Source organism: Bombina bombina, chromosome 5 (genome assembly GCF_027579735.1).
Source record: "Bombina bombina isolate aBomBom1 chromosome 5, aBomBom1.pri, whole genome shotgun sequence".
NCBI classification, from domain to species: domain Eukaryota; kingdom Metazoa; phylum Chordata; class Amphibia; order Anura; family Bombinatoridae; genus Bombina; species Bombina bombina.
The window spans coordinates 924,182,916-924,202,348 of record NC_069503.1 but is presented as its reverse complement, the minus strand read 5'-3'; the positions used below and the strand labels follow the sequence as shown (position 1 = coordinate 924,202,348).

At 40.5% G+C, this 19,433-nt stretch overlaps 1 protein-coding gene across 1 annotated transcript in view; it reads left to right on the top strand.

Annotated features, from left to right (window-relative positions):
* The window catches only part of ARFGEF1 (ADP ribosylation factor guanine nucleotide exchange factor 1), a 489,402-nt gene that overhangs the window by 247,898 nt on the left and 222,071 nt on the right, over positions 1-19,433 (top strand). Inside the window, 3 exon segments of the mRNA XM_053715099.1 lie at positions 16,324-16,558; positions 16,807-16,906; positions 17,032-17,171. Of these exon segments, the coding sequence (XP_053571074.1) occupies positions 16,324-16,558; positions 16,807-16,906; positions 17,032-17,171 (475 nt within the window).

The window sequence follows — 19,433 nt, the reverse complement described above, 5'->3', positions numbered from 1 at the left end:
GTATGCTGACCGCGTGGCAACAGAGAGAGTCTGCTCGCGGGTTGTTTGGTTCACAGGAGGTGGTGAGTGCCCCAGCCATTGGGGGTGTAAAACGGGTGCCAGTTATATTTTTAAGATACTGTCCATGTTCTGTTAACCAGGGCCCATCGGGCGTGGGATCGCCTGATTCAGTTCGGCCTCCTGGGGAAGAGTTGGCCTCTGAAGCTTCAGGGGCTCCAACCTCGGGCCGGGGTCTTTCATTGATCCGGCGAGGGATGATTTTGCCTTTCATTATAGGCTGGCACATCTTCGTGTCCTTTTAAGACATGTTTTGGCGATGTTAGAGGATTCCAGTCCTAGTGGGCCGAGGGATCCAAGGCCTTAGATGCTGGATGGCAAGCTGGACAGATGTTTGGGGATGAAGCTAATCTCATTAACGTCTCCGTTTTTCTTTTATGTTTCAGTTCCAGTTCGGAGCTTGGGTGAATGGGGCCTCTGATCATCTGCTTCCGTTGTTCCCTTTCACCTTGGGCGTTCACCTGCGGGTGCTGCCTTCCTTTTATTTTGATCCGGATTGGATGTGTTTGATTTTTTTTTCTTAAGCTCATGTCTGATAGACTTCCGTTTTGAGAACGTTCTTCTCTGTAACTAATACTTGCGATTTTGTGGTCGCGTGGGTACTTCCAAGGAAGTTGCGCACTTTTGGATAACAGAATTATGTTTCCTAGTTCATTTATCGAACCTTCAGGTTGAATTTTCTTGGACCTTGCCATTTCTGGAGTGTCCTTCTACCGGCAGGTACTGGTCGAGCGCTTTCTGCTGTTACTTGGGATCATGTCTCCCTCGTGGTGCTGATTTAATCCTGTCGGATTCTTCACTTGGCCTATTGATATAGACTCCGGGCTCGGATCCTATTTCCGCTTCCAAGCGGAGGGTTGTGAGTTCCGATCTAAGGCTGAATTTCTGGCTATTCGCCTGGAATACAGGTCTGACTTTTTCAGACGTCATCATGGTTCTTAAAGGTTCCTGGGGGACTTAGAACCGTAGTTTCCATTCCTTTGGAGTGGGGACATTTGAATGGTGGTTTAGTGTTCCGAGTGGTGAACGATTTGCGTCCTCACTTGATGTTTTCTTCCGGATGTTGAATCTTTAGCCTAATAGCATTATTTTGCGGGGGCGGAGTCTCCTTCCTTCCCGTCTGGGTTGGGTCATCTGGTCTGAAAGTGGGGGCATGTCCTTCCTTTGCTTTGAGTTGCATTTGCTCTAAGAGGGGGGGTGCAGGGGTCACCATGCATTCTGTATGGAGCTGCGAGGTTCCCAGCTTTTACCCTGTTAAAGGTTTTTTTTGGGAGCCCGATTCTGCAAGGATCTCTGGAGACTGTTGTCTCCCATATAGGATCTACCCTTGGTCTGACCATGGCCATTTGACGCTCCGGTGTTGTCTTCGACCTCGCTGCAGATCTAGCTTTCGGGCTTGAAAGTGAGGTCTGAGATCGGGTACAGACTGTCGCCCTTCTGGGGTCAGGTAGATGACCATTTTTCCTCAGTGCTCTGTTAGGGGCTTAGTGGAGGGTGGTTTCTGTCTACTAGGATGGCAAGCAGAAGGTCCAGGGTTCACTTCCACCTTCGGGTGCTGATTGTTACCTTGCCAGCGTGTGTAACAAGTAATTAAGCTTGTCTACGAGGATTTACCTTGGGATCCAGAAGCACTGGGGGCAGAATCTTAAACTGGTCAAGAGTTCTTTCAGACTCTTGGGTTTGTGGCTGTTGCTAGGTCGTTAAGTCTACGGACTTTAGATGGTACGCTCCTAACCATAGGGGGCAGCTTAGGGTTTCTCAGGAAGCTAGATCTTTGGATCGTTTGCGTTTTTCAAGGACTCTGGCTATGGACCATGTCTCTCCCTGGATCGGGCTTGAACGGTTCTGTTTAACCTTACGTTTGGTGTTCCCGCGTGTGCCTTAGAAGTGGGGCGGGGTTTTGTTTCTCATGTGAGATTCCTATCTGCCTGAGGCTTGGTTACAAGGTCTTACTAATGGGTCCCTACTGGTCTTCTGGGGCAGTTGATGTTTCTTGTAGACTCCAGGTGTTTTTTCCACTGGGCTGGCGATATTGGCCGAGGGGTCTCGCTTCTATGGTAGGGTGGTTCCGTTGCTTTAGTTACCTTTACTCTTCTAGATTGGGGTATGGGTTCTTGTGTGTTCTCCTTGATTTGGAGTTACCTCAGTATCCGTGACAACCTTATTTTTCTGCCTTGTAGGTTTTGTTTTTTCCCTTCTTGCGTGCTCAGAATCTTGAAATAGGAGATGTGGAGTAGTGACTGGCGTCACCGTTCCTGAAGCAGGAGGCTGTGGGTTTGAACCCAGGTAATGCTCCTGTTAATGTCGGATTCTGATTTGGAGGCTGGGGGTCTGAGAACTGTCTCCCCTTAGGAAGTGTTTCTCTTTATGGAAAACAGCAGTGTGGGGGGTCTCGAACCCGACCACGAAGTCTATCCTGACTTATGGTAGCATGCCGGTTCTAGTAGTGTTAAGAGTTCTACTCGGGGGTTTTGCTCCTCGTAGATCCATCCTTTTCTTCCAGAGGTCTGGGACTCTTGTCTTCGGTAGTCTTGAAAAAGGCCTCCTTGGCAGGCCGAAACGCGTTGACAGATATATGGTGAGTTTTATTCCTATCAATTTTAAAATACCTAAACAGTATTACACTATGTCAGTATTTTCTATTTACAGGTCTTGAGGAATTCCCAGAGTATTTCTATTTTCATTTTTTCTTATCATCATTTTTATTTTTATTTTTATCTCTATTTTTATTTCTACCATACATTGGTCACATTTTTTCTCACACTTTTAAACAATTTTTATATTTGATCTTCAAGCATTTTTTAGGATTACAAATAAAGGAACATTCCATCAAATGGAGTAAATTCCAGGAACTTTCACACCTCCAAATGACTTCATAATCACATGTTTGTGTACACACTAGTTGCTCACAAAAGATTTTTTTCAGCATTTTTTCAACACATCTTTTACAATTTTTGGGATTTGTTTTCACAACTTTGGACTGAGTATATATATATATATATATATATATATATATATATATATATATATAAGGTTTTGTGGATCACACATTTTTTCTGCTTTTGTAGATCTCATTTTTTGGAGACCTGTTTTTTAATATTTTGATCACTACATTCACATCTTTGTTCATTATACCAATTACTGTTTTCATCCCTATATGACATTGTATTGTTGTCCTTTTGTTTTTATCACATAACTTTTGTGTAAACCAAATTAGAGAGGTCACTTATTAGAGCGACCACACCATTATATGTGTGAGACTCATACATAATCTAACATTCAGAGTATTTCTATTTTCATTTTTTCTTATGATCATTTTTATTTTTATTTTTATCTCTATTTTTATTTCTACCATACATTGGTCACATTTTTTCTCACACTTTTAAACAATTTTTATATTTGATCTTCAAGCATTTTTTAGGATTACAAATAAAGGAACATTCCATCAAATGGAGTAAATTCCAGGAACTTTCACACCTCCAAAACGACTTCATAATCACGTTTACTAGTTTGTGTACACACTAGTTGCTCACAAAAGATTTTTTTTCAGCATTTTTTCAACACATCTTTTACAATTTTTGGGATTTGTTTTCACAACTTTGGACTGAGTATATATATATATATATATATATATATATATAAGGTTTTGTGGATCACACATTTTTTATTTGTATTTATATTCACATGTTTGTTTCAACTGCTTTTGTAGATCTCATTTTTTGGAGACCTGTTTTTTAATATTTTGATCACTACATTCACATCTTTGTTCATTATACCAATTACTGTTTTCATCCCTATATGACATTGTATTGTTGTCCTTTTGTTTTTATCACATAACTTTTGTGTAAACCACATTAGAGAGGTCACTTATTAGAGCGACCACACCATTATATGTGTGAGACTCATACATAATCTAACATTCAGACAGTCAAATTTGTTTTAGACTATTTAGGACACACTTATACAAAATGGGATTTTGTCAACATGGATCCATGTACTTAATTGTTTTTAATTATATGATATTTTGTGCATATTGTACTTAATTGTTTCTAATTATATGATATTCTGTGCAAATTGTAATAAATTTTTATAACATTTTATATCAAACATCTGAGCCTATCCCTGTGCTACATAATCTTATACAGAGACCTTTTTTATACATTTAATATATGCTATTCTAACCCATGGTCTAGCATTAGACCTACAAATAAAAATCATATAAAACCTTGCCTATTTGTGGCGCTCCTATCTATCCATTCTCACATTTCCTATTCACCTAGTGGGTGCTTTGGGGGGCCCACTATAGACAGGAGCTAGAGGTTACCACACGCAGCGCTGTAAGATAATAATATTCTTAAAACTCTTGTCTTCGGTCTTTGACTAAGCCTTTGGGCTGGGACCATTACCCTGGAGGGAATGTTGGGGATCGGTTGCTCTATGCAGTATTGACCGTTTTCCTCTGAGTCTGTCTTCCCCTTCGGTGGGAGGACTTTTGATGTTCTCCTCTCTTCTGACGACGTCTGCTGCTGGGAGGAGGATGCTCCTTGGAGTTCGGTACCCTAGTCGGAAACTATTGTCAAGATTTTTGGCACTATTCGGTGGTTTGAGTTCCACGATAGCTTGGGTCAGCCTTCCAACCTGGCAGCTGGTCATTGCGAGTTCTTGTTTCAGATGGCTTGGTGTTCTCTTGGAGAGCTCTTTATTAGCTGCTGGGATAGTTATCCTGTTCTGCTGTCTATTCTTGTCTAGCCTAAAGGTTTTGACTTCCCTATGATACATCAGGGAACGCATGTTTTTTTCTGGAGCACCTTTTGTGGTATGGTGCTGTGTCAGGCATATGAGGGTGGCCTTGGGTCCTTTTCAGGACGTTTTTCCCTGTGTATGGACTTTGTTTCAGGTCATTGTTCTTCTAGGGAGTTCGTCTCCTGGGGGATAGTATTGTGGCATCCTTGGGTTGTTCTAAGTTTGTTTTGCGCCCATGTGGGTTGGTCCTTTGGTTATCTCTGGGGATCTATTCTCCTTCTCGGGGGCAGATTGAGGTACTTGACCTTTAGGCCGGGGGTACTCTTTGTGGGAGTTGAGAGCCACAGGGCTGGCTTCTCAGAGGCTGTTGTGCTCAACTGATGTGCAGTTATCTGGGCTCTAGGTTTTTTCTCTGTGTCGTTTGTTATTTTTATAGGGTGTCTGGTAATTTCAGGCTGTGATGCCTTTCGAAGTGGCTGCATTTTTTTACCCACCCTTTGTTTGCATTCAGTGTCCTCTAGCTTGGGTATTGTTTTCCAAAATGTAATGAATGCAGCTGTGGACTCTTCCCGTTTAAGAAGAAAAACATATGTTATGCTTACCTGATTTTTCTTCTGACGGGAAGAGTCCACAGCTCTCACCCGCGTTTTGTCTATAAGGCGGCAGTAATTTTTTGTTCTTCTGGCACCTTTTTTTCACCCTGATATTTCTACTACTGTTTCTTGTTCCCTTGGCAGAATGACTGGGGGATGAGGGAAGTGGGGGAGGTATTTGAAGCCTTTGGCTGGGGTGTCTTTGCCTCCTCCTGGTGGCCAAGTTCTGAATTCCCAAAAGTAATGAATGCAGCTGTGGACTCTTCCCGTCAGAAGAAAAGAAAATTATTAGGTAAGCATAATTTATGTTTTTACATTCTTCCTTCCAAAACAAAATGGAGAAACTTCTGTATAGAGTACTATAGCTTAATAAATGTATTCTCTTTACGTGGTCCTTTTGCCTAAAGAAGACTCCACACTTTAATATTCCTTTTCCTTCCAAAATAGCAATGGCTCATGAGCTTTTAAGAATTAAGCAAAATTATTAAATGGATATGAAACTCAAAAAAAAATATTTTGGGATTCAGACAGAGCATGCGATTTTAAGCTACTTTTTAATTTACTTCTATTATCAATTTTTCTTTATTTGCTGTATAGCAAACAGTTCAACTGGTATGTGCTGTATTAAAGACAATAATTGTAACAATTATTATGTAGAACTAGAATATATCTATTTCTCCAACATAGGTGTGTCCGGTCCACGGCGTCATCCTTACTTGTGGGATATTCTCTTCCCCAACAGGAAATGGCAAAGAGCCCAGCAAAGCTGGTCACATGATCCCTCCTAGGCTCCGCCTACCCCAGTCATTCTCTTTGCCGTTGTACAGGCAACATCTCCACGGAGATGGCTTAGAGTTTTTTAGTGTTTAACTGTAGTTTTTCATTATTCAATCAAGAGTTTGTTATTTTCAAATAGTGCTGGTACGTACTATTTACTCAGAAACAGAAAAGAGATGAAGAGTTCTGTTTGTATGAGGAAAATGATTTTAGCAACCGTAACTAAAATCCATGGCTGTTCCACACAGGACTGTTGAGAGCAATTAACTTCAGTTGGGGGAACAGTTTGCAGTCCCTTGCTGCTTGAGGTATGACACATTCTAACAAGACGATGTAATGCTGGAAGCTGTCATTTTCCCTATGGGATCCGGTAAGCCATGTTTATTACGATTGTAAATAAGGGCTTCATAAGGGCTTATTTAAACTGTAGACTTTTTCTGGGCTAAATCGATTGATTATTAACACATATTTAGCCTTGAGGAATCATTTTATCTGGGTATTTTGATATAATAATATCGGCAGGCACTGTTTTAGACACCTTATTCTTTAGGGGCTTTCCCAAAGCATAGGCAGAGTCTCATTTTCGCGCCGGTGTTGCGCACTTGTTTTTGAGAGGCATGGCATGCAGTCGCATGTGAGAGGAGCTCTGATACTTATAAAAGACTTCTGAAGGCGTCATTTGGTATCGTATTCCCCTTTGGGTTTGGTTGGGTCTCAGCAAAGCAGATACCAGGGACTGTAAAGGGGTTTAAAGCTTTAAACGGCTCCGGTTCCGTTATTTTAAGGGTTAAAGCTTCCAAAATTGGTGTGCAATATTTTCAAGGCTTTAAGACGCTGTGGTGAAAATTTGGTGAATTTTGAACAATTCCTTCATGTTTTTTCGCAATTGCAGTAATAAAGTGTGTTCAGTTTAAAATTTAAAGTGACAGTAACGGTTTTATTTTAAAACGTTTTTTGTACTTTCTGATCAAGTTTATGCCTGTTTAACATGTCTGAACTACCAGATAGACTGTGTTCTGAATGTGGGGAAGCCAGAATTCCTATTCATTTAAATAAATGTGATTTATGTGATAATGACAATGATGCCCAAGATGATTCCTCAAGTGAGGGGAGTAAGCATGGTACTGCATCATTCCCTCCTTCGTCTACACGAGTCTTGCCCACTCAGGAGGCCCCTAGTACATCTAGCGCGCCAATACTCCTTACTATGCAACAATTAACGGCTGTAATGGATAATTCTGTCAAAAACATTTTAGCCAAAATGAACCCTTGTCAGCGTAAGCGTGGCTGCTCTGTTTTAGTTACTGAAGAGCATGACGACGCTGATATTAATATCTCTGAAGGGCCCCTAACCCAATCTGAGGGGGCCAGGGAGGTTTTGTCTGAGGGAGAAATTACTGATTTAGGGAACATTTCTCAGCAGGCTGAATCTGATGTGATTACATTTAAATTTAAATTGGAACATCTCCGCATTTTGCTTAAGGAGGTATTATCCACTCTGGATGATTGTGAAAATTTAGTCATCCCAGAGAAACTATGTAAAATGGACAAGTTCCTAGAGGTGCCGGGGCTCCCAGAAGCTTTTCCTATACCCAAGCGGGTGGCGGACATTGTTAATAAAGAATGGGAAAGGCCCGGTATTCCTTTCGTCCCTCCCCCCATATTTAAAAAATTGTTTCCTATGGTCGACCCCAGAAAGGACTTATGGCAGTCAGTCCCTAAGGTCGAGGGAGCGGTTTCTACTTTAAACAAACGCACCACTATTCCCATAGAGGATAGTTGTGCTTTCAAAGATCCTATGGATAAAAAATTAGAAGGTTTGCTTAAAAAGATGTTTGTTCAGCAGGGTTACCTTCTACAACCCATTTCATGCATTGTCCCTGTCACTACTGCCGCATATTTCTGGTTTGATGAACTGCTTAAGGTGCTCGATAGTGACTCTCCTCCTTATGAGGAGATTATGGACAGAATCAATGCTCTCAAATTGGCTAATTCTTTCACTCTAGACGCCTCTTTGCAATTGGCTAAGTTAGCGGCTAAGAACTCTGGGTTTGCTATTGTGGCGCGCAGAGCGCTTTGGTTGAAATCTTGGTCGGCTGATGCGTCTTCCAAGAACAAGCTACTAAACATTCCTTTCAAGGGGAAAACGTTGTTTGGTCCTGACTTGAAAGAGATTATCTCTGATATCACTGGGGGTAAAGGCCACGCCCTTCCTCAGGATCGGCCTTTCAAGGCAAAAAATAGACCTAATTTTCGTCCCTTTCGTAAAAACGGACCAGCCCAAGGTGCTACGTCCTCTAAGCAAGAGGGTAATACTGCTCAGGCCAAGCCAGCTTGGAGACCAATGCAAGGCTGGAACAAGGGAAAGCAGGCCAAGAAACCTGCCACTGCTACCAAGACAGCATGAAATATTGGCCCCCGATCCGGGACCGGATCTGGTGGGGGGCAGACTCTCTCTCTTCGCTCAGGCTTGGGCAAGAGATGTTCTGGATCCTTGGGCGCTAGAAATAGTCTCCCAGGGTTATCTTCTGGAATTCAAGGGACTTCCCCCAAGGGGGAGGTTCCACAGGTCGCAGTTGTCTTCAGACCACATAAAAAGACAGGCGTTCTTACATTGTGTAGAAGACCTGTTAAAAATGGGAGTGATTCATCCTGTTCCATTAAGAGAACAAGGGATGGGGTTCTACTCCAATCTGTTCATAGTTCCCAAAAAAGAGGGAACGTTCAGACCAATCCTAGATCTCAAGATCTTAAACAAATTTCTCAAGGTCCCATCGTTCAAGATGGAAACCATTCGAACTATCCTTCCGTCCATCCAGGAAGGTCAATTCATGACCACGGTGGATTTAAAGGATGCGTATCTACATATTCCTATCCACAAGGAACATCATCGGTTCCTAAGGTTTGCATTCCTGGACAAACATTACCAGTTCGTGGCGCTTCCTTTCGGATTAGCCACTGCTCCAAGGATTTTCACAAAGGTACTAGGGTCCCTTCTAGCGGTGCTAAGACCAAGGGGCATTGCAGTAGTACCTTACCTGGACGACATTCTGATTCAAGCGTCGTCCCTTCCTCAAGCAAAGGCTCACACGGACATTGTCCTGGCCTTTCTCAGATCTCACGGCTGGAAAGTGAACGTGGAAAAGAGTTCTCTATCCCCGTCAACAAGGGTTCCCTTCTTGGGAACAATTATAGACTCCTTAGAAATGAGGATCTTTCTAACAGAGGCCAGAAAAACAAAGCTTCTGGACTCTTGTCGGATACTTCATTCCGTTCCTCTTCCTTCCATAGCTCAGTGCATGGAAGTGATCGGGTTGATGGTGGCGGCGATGGACATAGTTCCTTTTGCGCGCATTCATCTAAGACCATTACAACTGTGCATGCTCAGTCAGTGGAATGGGGACTATACAGACTTGTCTCCGAAGATACAAGTAAATCAGAGGACCAGAGACTCACTCCGTTGGTGGCTGTCCCTGGACAATCTGTCTCAAGGGATGATGTTCCACAGACCAGAGTGGGTCATTGTCACGACCGACGCCAGTCTGATAGGCTGGGGCGCGGTCTGGGGATCCCTGAAAGCTCAGGGTCTTTGGTCTCGGGAAGAATCTCTTCTACCGATAAATATTCTGGAACTGAGAGCGATATTCAATGCTCTCCAGGCCTGGCCCCAGCTTGCGAGGACCAGGTTCATACGGTTTCAATCAGACAACATGACGACTGTTGCGTACATCAACCATCAGGGGGGAACAAGGAGTTCCCTAGCGATGGAAGAAGTAACCAAAATTATTCTTTGGGCGGAGTCTCACTCCTGCCACCTGTCTGCTATCCACATCCCAGGAGTGGAAAATTGGGAAGCGGATTTTCTGAGTCGTCAGACATTGCATCCGGGGGAGTGGGAACTCCATCCGGAAATCTTTGCCCAAGTCACTCACCTGTGGGGCATTCCAGACATGGATCTGATGGCCTCTCGTCAGAACTTCAAAGTTCCTTGCTACGGGGCCAGATCCAGGGACCCCAAGGCGGCTCTAGTGGATGCACTAGTAGCACCTTGGACCTTCCAACTAGCTTATGTGTTCCCGCCATTTCCTCTCATCCCCAGGCTGATAGCCAGGATCAAGCAGGAGAGGGCGTCGGTGATCTTGATAGCTCCTGCGTGGCCACGCAGGACTTGGTATGCAGATCTGGTGAATATGTCATCGGCTCCACCTTGGAAGCTACCTTTGAGACGAGACCTTCTTGTTCAGGGTCCGTTCGAACATCCGAATCTGGTTTCACTCCAGCTGACTGCTTGGAGATTGAACGCTTGATTTTATCGAAGCGAGGATTCTCAGATTCTGTGATCGATACTCTTGTTCAGGCCAGAAAGCCTGTGACTAGAAAGATTTACCACAAAATTTGGAAAAAATATATCTGTTGGTGTGAATCTAAAGGATTCCCTTGGGACAAGGTTAAGATTCCTAGGATTCTATCCTTCCTTCAAGAAGGATTGGAAAAAGGATTATCTGCAAGTTCCCTGAAGGGACAGATTTCTGCCTTGTCGGTATTACTTCACAAAAAGCTGGCAGCTGTGCCAGATGTTCAAGCCTTTGTTCAGGCTCTGGTTAGAATCAAGCCTGTTTACAAACCTTTGACTCCTCCTTGGAGTCTCAATTTAGTTCTTTCAGTTCTTCAGGGGGTTCCGTTTGAACCCTTACATTCCGTTGATATTAAGTTATTATCTTGGAAAGTTTTGTTTTTAGTTGCGATTTCTTCTGCTAGAAGAGTCTCAGAATTATCTGCTCTGCAGTGTTCTCCTCCTTATCTGGTGTTCCATGCAGATAAGGTGGTTTTACGTACTAAACCTGGTTTTCTTCCAAAAGTTGTTTCTGACAAAAACATTAACCAGGAGATTATCGTACCTTCTCTGTGTCCAAAACCAGTTTCAAAGAAGGAACGTTTGTTGCACAATTTGGATGTTGTTCGCGCTCTAAAATTCTATTTAGATGCTACAAAGGATTTTAGACAAACATCTTCCTTGTTTGTTGTTTATTCAGGTAAAAGGAGAGGTCAAAAAGCAACTTCTACCTCTCTCTCTTTTTGGATTAAAAGCATCATCAGATTGGCTTACGAGACTGCCGGACGGCAGCCTCCCGAAAGAATCACAGCTCATTCCACTAGGGCTGTGGCTTCCACATGGGCCTTCAAGAACGAGGCTTCTGTTGATCAGATATGTAGGGCAGCGACTTGGTCTTCACTGCACACTTTTACCAAATTTTACAAGTTTGATACTTTTGCTTCTTCTGAGGCTATTTTTGGGAGAAAGGTTTTGCAAGCCGTGGTGCCTTCCATTTAGGTGACCTGATTTGCTCCCTCCCTTCATCCGTGTCCTAAAGCTTTGGTATTGGTTCCCACAAGTAAGGATGACGCCGTGGACCGGACACACCAATGTTGGAGAAAACAGAATTTATGTTTACCTGATAAATTTCTTTCTCCAACGGTGTGTCCGGTCCACGGCCCGCCCTGGTTTTTTTAATCAGGTCTGATATTTTATTTTCTTTAACTACAGTCACCACGGTACCATATGGTTTCTCCTATGCAAATATTCCTCCTTAACGTCGGTCGAATAACTGGGGTAGGCGGAGCCTAGGAGGGATCATGTGACCAGCTTTGCTGGGCTCTTTGCCATTTCCTGTTGGGGAAGAGAATATCCCACAAGTAAGGATGACGCCGTGGACCGGACACACCGTTGGAGAAAGAAATTTATCAGGTAAACATAAATTCTGTTTTTTTTGCATCTGTTACAGAGCAGATTGAATTTTCCCTGACCCTTGATACTAAACCTCAGTGTTGACCACGTGAATATTCTTTTCATACATCACAGGTTCAATAAGTTGTTGAGTTTCATTGGCCTGGAGCAAAAATAAAAAGATGAAAACAAGGGAAGCGATAAGGAAAAAGGCTTTAAACTATGGTCTTTGACATTAACAGGTTTCCACTGACACAATTATTCAGAATGTTAACATGTCGCCCCAGGCAACATGTTTAAGATCTAGCAAAAGAATCTGCCACTTGTAAAATCAGTTGTTGTTAGATTCCAATTGTCAGCATCACATTTTTTAACTAACCATTTATCAGTTGTCTGGCATTCAAGAATTCATAAGCCCTTTTCACAAAATGTTATGAGTTTATGTAGCAAAAATGACTATGAAGAGCTAATACATTTTAATAAGCATCTTAACCGAATATTTTGAATATATGTTTGTTGAATACCAGATTATATAAATTTCCCAATTAAACAATTGTGCTTGATTTTGTTGCCCCCAATTCCTGGAAACTGGACTGTTTCTCACCCTTTTTGTTGCAATTACCCATACAGGTGTAAATGTTATATCTAAATACACCCAGCTGCAACACATAAATATTATTAAGTTAAATAAATATATAAGATGCAACCATTCCTATGACAGAATGTGACAAACTGGTATTGAATATAGTTTTCTCTTTTCAGGAATTTATTTTAACCCCTTAAGGACTGGGCATTTCAGACAAAAACTTCCCCAAAGACCAGATCAGTTTTAGAATTTTTGCCATCACTACATTTAAACCGAAATAGAGCCCTTTTTTATATATACCTATTAAAACTATACAGGTGGCCCTCGGTTTACAACGGTTCAATTTACACCGTTTCAGAATAACAACCTTTTTTTCCAGTCATGTGACTGCTATTGAAAAGCATTGAGAAGCAGTGCATTTATTAAAATAGCCAGTAGGTGGAGCTGTCCGCTTGTGTTGCAGCAAAGCCGAAATTAATCAGTTTAACTAGACCTGAGCTATCGAATAAAAACAAATCGTTAACTTTTTCACAATTTTAGGTTTCTCGCTGAAATTATTTACAAACAGCTTGTGCAATCATGGCGCAAATGGTTGTAAATGCTTCTCTGGGATCCCCTTTGTTCAGAAATAGCAGACATATATGACTTTGGCATTGCTTTTTGGTAATTAGAAGGCCGCTAAATGCCGCTACACACCACACTTTTATTATGCCCATCAGTGAAGGGGTTAATTTTAGCTTTAGTGTAGTGATCAACCTCCCACCTGACACATCCCACCCCCTGTTCCCTCCCTGACCCTTCTCAGAAAGTTTGGGGTCAGGGAGGGAAATGTTTTCTGCAGTGTAGGATCCCCCCTTACCCCCAACCTCCCTGATTCCCCCCCCCAAAAAAAGCTCTCTAACCCTCACCCCTCTACCTATTTGCTGCCATCTTAGGTACTGGCAGCTGTCTGAGTGGTACCCAGTTTGCCTCAATTTATCCTTTTTTTTTTTTTTTTTTTTTTTTTTTTTTTTTTTTTAAACCCAAAAACCATTTTTCTGTAGTGTAGCTGCCCCCATTACCCTACCCCCCTCCCACATCCCTTTTCCTCAATGGATCCCACATAGGATCCCCCTTATTGCCTTTCCTCCCTCCTTCCCCCTCATTTTCCGGCTTTTTTTACCTAACATGTTGCGGGGTGTAGTAGTCCTACCCCTCCCTCCCACCTCCTCCAGCGATGGGCCGCCCACCCGAGTCCCTCATTACACTCCCAGCCATCAAAGATCGGCACCACCGCTGTGGCCCTTTCTGCATCGATAACTCTGCAAATCTATTTCTGCAGTTCTCCACTCGTGGGGCATGCAGAAATAGCGCGATCTCGCTATTTTGAGCAAGATCGCGGTAGAGAGAAGCCCAGGACTGCAGCGACGTACAGGGTACGATGCTGGTCCTTAAGGGCATAACGACCAGCGTCGTACAGGGTATGTCACTGGTCCTTAAGGGCATAACAGCCAGCGTCGTACAGGGTACAGTGCTGGTCGTTAAGGGGTTAAAATCCAGTTTTACTGAATGCAAATGCAGCAAATCTTTGGAAATATTAGAGAAACAAAATACTAAAGATGCTTACAGAGAAACACATATATAGTTATTTAATATTGTGCCATGTTACCACATTTCTTTATCCAACTTTACCTGTCACATATGGCTCAATGACACCATTTCACAGTTATATACACTTTACCTTGCACTACCTGGCTTTTCTGACAACCTGGCCTGTTAGGGGTAGTTCAGCTAGAAATGAGAAACGTTGATTTCTGATATACATTGAATGTTTACATTAGAGGCATCAGGGCAAAAATAATGAAAGGGCAAATGCTGGAGAACCCCTTGCCAATGCTCTTGGTACCCCAGTGGTACAAGTAAAATAATTTGAGAAACCATCTAGTAGAGGGAATTGTGGATGTTATTTAACAAATAAGTAAGCAAGGAAATGATACCGCTCTGTGCAAATTTGCACAGTAATTGTATGATAATTTAAAAGGAATTAATACCCAAATGTTGAAGCACTTGAAACTGATGCAGCAGAGCTGTAAAAAGCTGACTAGAAAATATCACCTGATCATCTCTGTAAAAAGATATTTTACCTCAAATTTCCTATGTATTCACACCCCACTGTAAAGAGACTTTAAGCAGCCAGTCAGGATGCTTGTCCCAGGGCAAGCAAGGGAATGTGCATCTGTCATGCAGGCACAGTCATGCTATTTTCCTATTCTTACAGGCGCAGTCATGCTATTTTCATATTCAGTTTAAGAAAGTTCTATGAAATCTCATGAGATTTCAATGAAATCTCATGAGATCACAGCAAAGGCAAAGAATTACCTCAGCACTGGACTGCAGCTAAAGTATAACTGTTATAAACAAATTTTGAGGTAAAATATCTTCCTTTTTTACATAAAGATGCTCAGCTTTTTATGAGTATTATGTCCCTTTAACCCCATGGCAAACAGTGAGGGCTGCATCAAGATTTTAAGGAGTTAAATGCGTTTTCTAATTAGTAAATGGGATTTTTTTTTAAGGGACAGTATTTTAAAAACATGTTCTTATCTGGGTTTTAATTTAGGTACTATTCTTGTTTTTAATGAAATGTATAAAATTAACACGCCTTAAATATATAAGGTCCACATTAATGTACGTGTTACTATCCATAAACTGGTTAGATTTAAACAAATTTTAACATGCCTACTTCTTACTAGAAGGATGTACAAATTGTAGTATATAGTGATATCCTTTTCATTGGATTCATTTTCAATTTTAAGAACAAGATTTTGAACAATTTCTCTTTCTCCAGAAGCAGGGACACTATCACTGCATATTATTTTTGTCTATAGTGTGCTAGACTAACACAGTTTAACCCAATCTACACAATATGGAAAAAATATATACTGTAACAGACAGGACAGGAGTGTATATTGTGACATTTGATATAATAATAATTATATATATTTACATTATAAGGCATTCAAGTATTTAGTTTAATTATGTAACCACTCATTAACTGTTATTAAATATTCTTAATTAATTTAGTGAGCAGGATTAAAAGTATGAATATTTAATGTATGACATGATTTCAGTACATTATTTTAATAAATCATTTTGTCTTCACAAAAAATGACTAGCCTTGTTTTCCTTTTAAGTTGCAACATTATAGATTATTACTGTCCTCAATTGCAAGCAAACAAGCCATTTCTAGTTTGAATATTATTTACTTGCATAGACAAATATATATTTCAATTTAGTTTCTATGCTTTTCTAGTCCCACTACTTTTCCTTTTAGTTGTAAGGAACTGAATGTTGCTCCTATGTGGCGTTAGTTATTTCTGACATCAATCCTAAATGCTGTGCGTTTAATGGCAGTTTGCACAGCTCTTTATTGCAATAACCGGGAGCTTTCCATTATCTTGAGTTATTACCCTTTAGGGTCCTTTAAACCTGTGTGATTTCTTGTTCATTTCTTAAACTTATGACAGTGTCACTATCATACCACACTGTGAATCCAAGCCTGGTCAGACAGTTCTTATATTGACTTTATTTAGTCCTTGACTGCTGAGTCTAGTAAACATTCTACACTGATTTCCCATACTAGTTTAATTTTGTTGGTCTCTATGGAAATTTGAGTTTCCTTTCTTCCAGTAAGGTAATATTTTTTCTTTATAAATGTTCCGTTTTCCTGTATAAGATGGTACTGTGTATAAATAAGAGAGGAATATTTACAGCAATTTTCTAAAATGTTTTTATGTATCAGCAGTCTATATATATATATAACAATGAAATCTGTTCTAAAACAATCTTGTGTTTCTGCTTAGGTCCCATGAGTTACGTTCAAAAGTACTTTCCCTCCAACTGCTTCTGTCCATTCTCCAAAATGCGGGTCCTGTTTTCAAGACCAATGAGATGTTCATCAATGCCATCAAGCAGTACCTGTGTGTAGCTCTGTCCAAGAATGGAGTTTCGTCTGTTCCAGAAGTCTTTGAGCTTTCACTTTCAATTTTCTTGACGTTATTATCAAATTTCAAGTTGCACCTAAAGATGCAGATTGAGGTTTGCAAAGTTATTTATTTTGTTTACCTATTAATTGTATTCCATGCATGTTAAAATTGCAGCTACTATTAATTGTCTCATTTTTTTTCTTGCTTCACTCACGGACCATTTTATTTATAGGGTCATTTTCTTAGTTTCATATAATTTATATTAGATATTTTATAACAAATTCCAGTCCAAACACCATATGATTATTGTTGCTATTAACCCTTCTGCATCTATGTCACCATTTCAACTATATTACACAGGTATTTTTTAAAGAAATCTTCCTGTACATACTGGAAACTTCCACAAGCTCATTTGACCACAAGTGGATGGTTATTCAAACACTCACAAGAATTTGTGCCGGTATGGAAATAACTACTTCCAAAAAATGTAAAAAAAATCATAGTTTGCTATTTGTAAAGTTAATACGTATTTAAGTCAATAGCTAATGCTTGTTATATTTGTTCTGTACATCTTATATCCTGCAGATGCACAAAGTGTGGTGGACATTTATGTGAACTATGACTGTGATTTGAATGCTGCAAACATTTTTGAAAGATTGGTTAATGACCTCTCAAAGATTGCTCAAGGAAGAGGAAGTCAAGAACTTGGCATGTCAAATGTGCAGGTATTTATCCGTGTAAATATATAATTTTCTCGGTTTTAGTCAAGTCATTCTTTCATTAGTTGTGCAATAATCTGCTTTAGTTGAATCATTTTGAGTTATTTGTATACATATATATCTTTTCTGTTTACCCTGATGTTGTGTATTGGGAAATTTGCAATGATGATCAATATAAATTTAGTAGCAAAAGGAAATCTCTTGCATTATTTTTATGTCTGGTCCATTATAGTTTTTTATGAGTCCGTTTCAGTAACTCAGTGGTTTCAAATGTTATGGTACATACTTTGGTAAATCCATTTATTAAAGTTTTAAAAAGTAAAAGCGAGCATACGTGAGACTATCCACATCACTTTGAGCCCTCCGAATCAGTGTCCAATGGCAACATTTATCAAAATTTGCATTGGATATCTTTGACTCAAATTGGGCGCGATAGTTGGCGAAAATTGATAAATTAGAAGCTAGACCAGACGCGGATAAGTGGAGAGACCTTGGTAGTCTCATATCAATATTTGTGCAGTCTATAGCACCTAATACATTTGAAATGCCAGCTACACAAAAAATATTAGTTTCAAGAATTGCCAAACATGAAGCTTAAATATTGTGTACATATGGCCCTTGTTCTGAAGGTGACTGGCTCCAAATAGTTCTGTATCTGGTCAAACAGCTTTAGAATTGACAATATCTCACGGTCTGTTATAAGTGCAAAAACAATCTCGGCACCTTTATGCACCATCTTTGTCGGATAAAATCTTTCCTTTGCTGTAGATTAAGGCATTGTCTAGGGTGCCTTCTTAGAAGAAGGGTTGCTGCAACTGTAAATAGCATTACTTCCATTCCCAACTAATAATTTATTTCTATGTCCCAACTTATATTCATTGCGACTTCCAGACTGTCTATTGTTTTCCGTGGTATATGAATGCAGACATGTTTAGAATACATATTAATTGTACACCTATGTAACATGTGGCTCTTGTGAGATTTAATTCAGACTACTGTTTTCTATGGAGTTTGTGACAAAGCACATTTGCTATCCGGGTGGATTTTTAGATTAGACTTTCAGACTACACAGTGTGATAACTTGGAGAACTTATTTGCATTTGGCTACATGCAGGCGGAAAATAGGTAAAAATTGATCAGACGCGAATATTCATTGTTATTTTGACATTTTTGGTCGCAGGCAAATTGAGGGTTGAAGCCTTGATAAATGGAGCCTTTGTGTCTAAATGCTACACTCCTGGTTTCCTGATATATATAGTTCTGAGAAACTAGGGATAAAAATGGATTCTCCTAATGTAATATAAACACGATTAAATGCCAAAATATAAAGTATGTATATAATGTGATGAATATTAACGAATACATGAAGAATACTGGTGTGAGCAAAGATTATGGGAAACTGTGAAAAGGACACTACGAAACCATCATAAGGGCTAAGCAGTACACATGGTTGTAAGCAGTAAAAGCTATGCATACAATGGTGTTAGCAAGTACTATTTGGTGTGGAAATACAGACTAGCCTATAATTAACTGTAAGGGGTTCACTATCAAGTAGATAATGGCATGGGAGGACAGTAGCAACATATACAGTGAGGACAGAGTACCGATGCCTGCAACCACATGCATAGAGGGTATAAATTATATGGCTCTGAGTTGGAATAGCCGTAGATTCACTGGTTAGTTAGTAAAAAAAGGTCTATATAGTGTCTGGTATGGTGCTAGGGCCTCTAAATAGGGCAGGTATGGGGAAGAGCTGACACAATTCACAGATATAGAGAGGTACCTCTTTAGTCAGATTTGAATTTTCTCCTATGGTCTAGACATGCGTTAATGCATTGCCTCAGGGAAAATTGTAGGGGAACTAGAAGGCGAGTACTATGTGGTGTCACGCAATATGCCATCCTAGTATAGACCTTTGGCAAAGCTTTTGACCTGCTGTCTCGGCTGTAGACAGCAGGCTCGCTGGGTGGGACTTAGTGATGCAATCAGACCCCAATGCAGCATGAATATCCTCATTTACCTAAGGCGTTTGCAGCCCAAAAGAGCTAGGAGATATAAATAATATATAAAGATATATAGAATATATCAAACCAAACTTAGAGAGAATTCCTTCCCTCCTTCCCTAAAACCCTGCAGTAAGTATATAACAATAATAATACAGACCCATCCTAGGATTAGCACACCCCAGTTCTATATATTAATTTAGCTAGCAGTATTGGTGTAGGCTAACAATGATGGCTTAAAAAAAAATATGTGAGTGAATAGGGA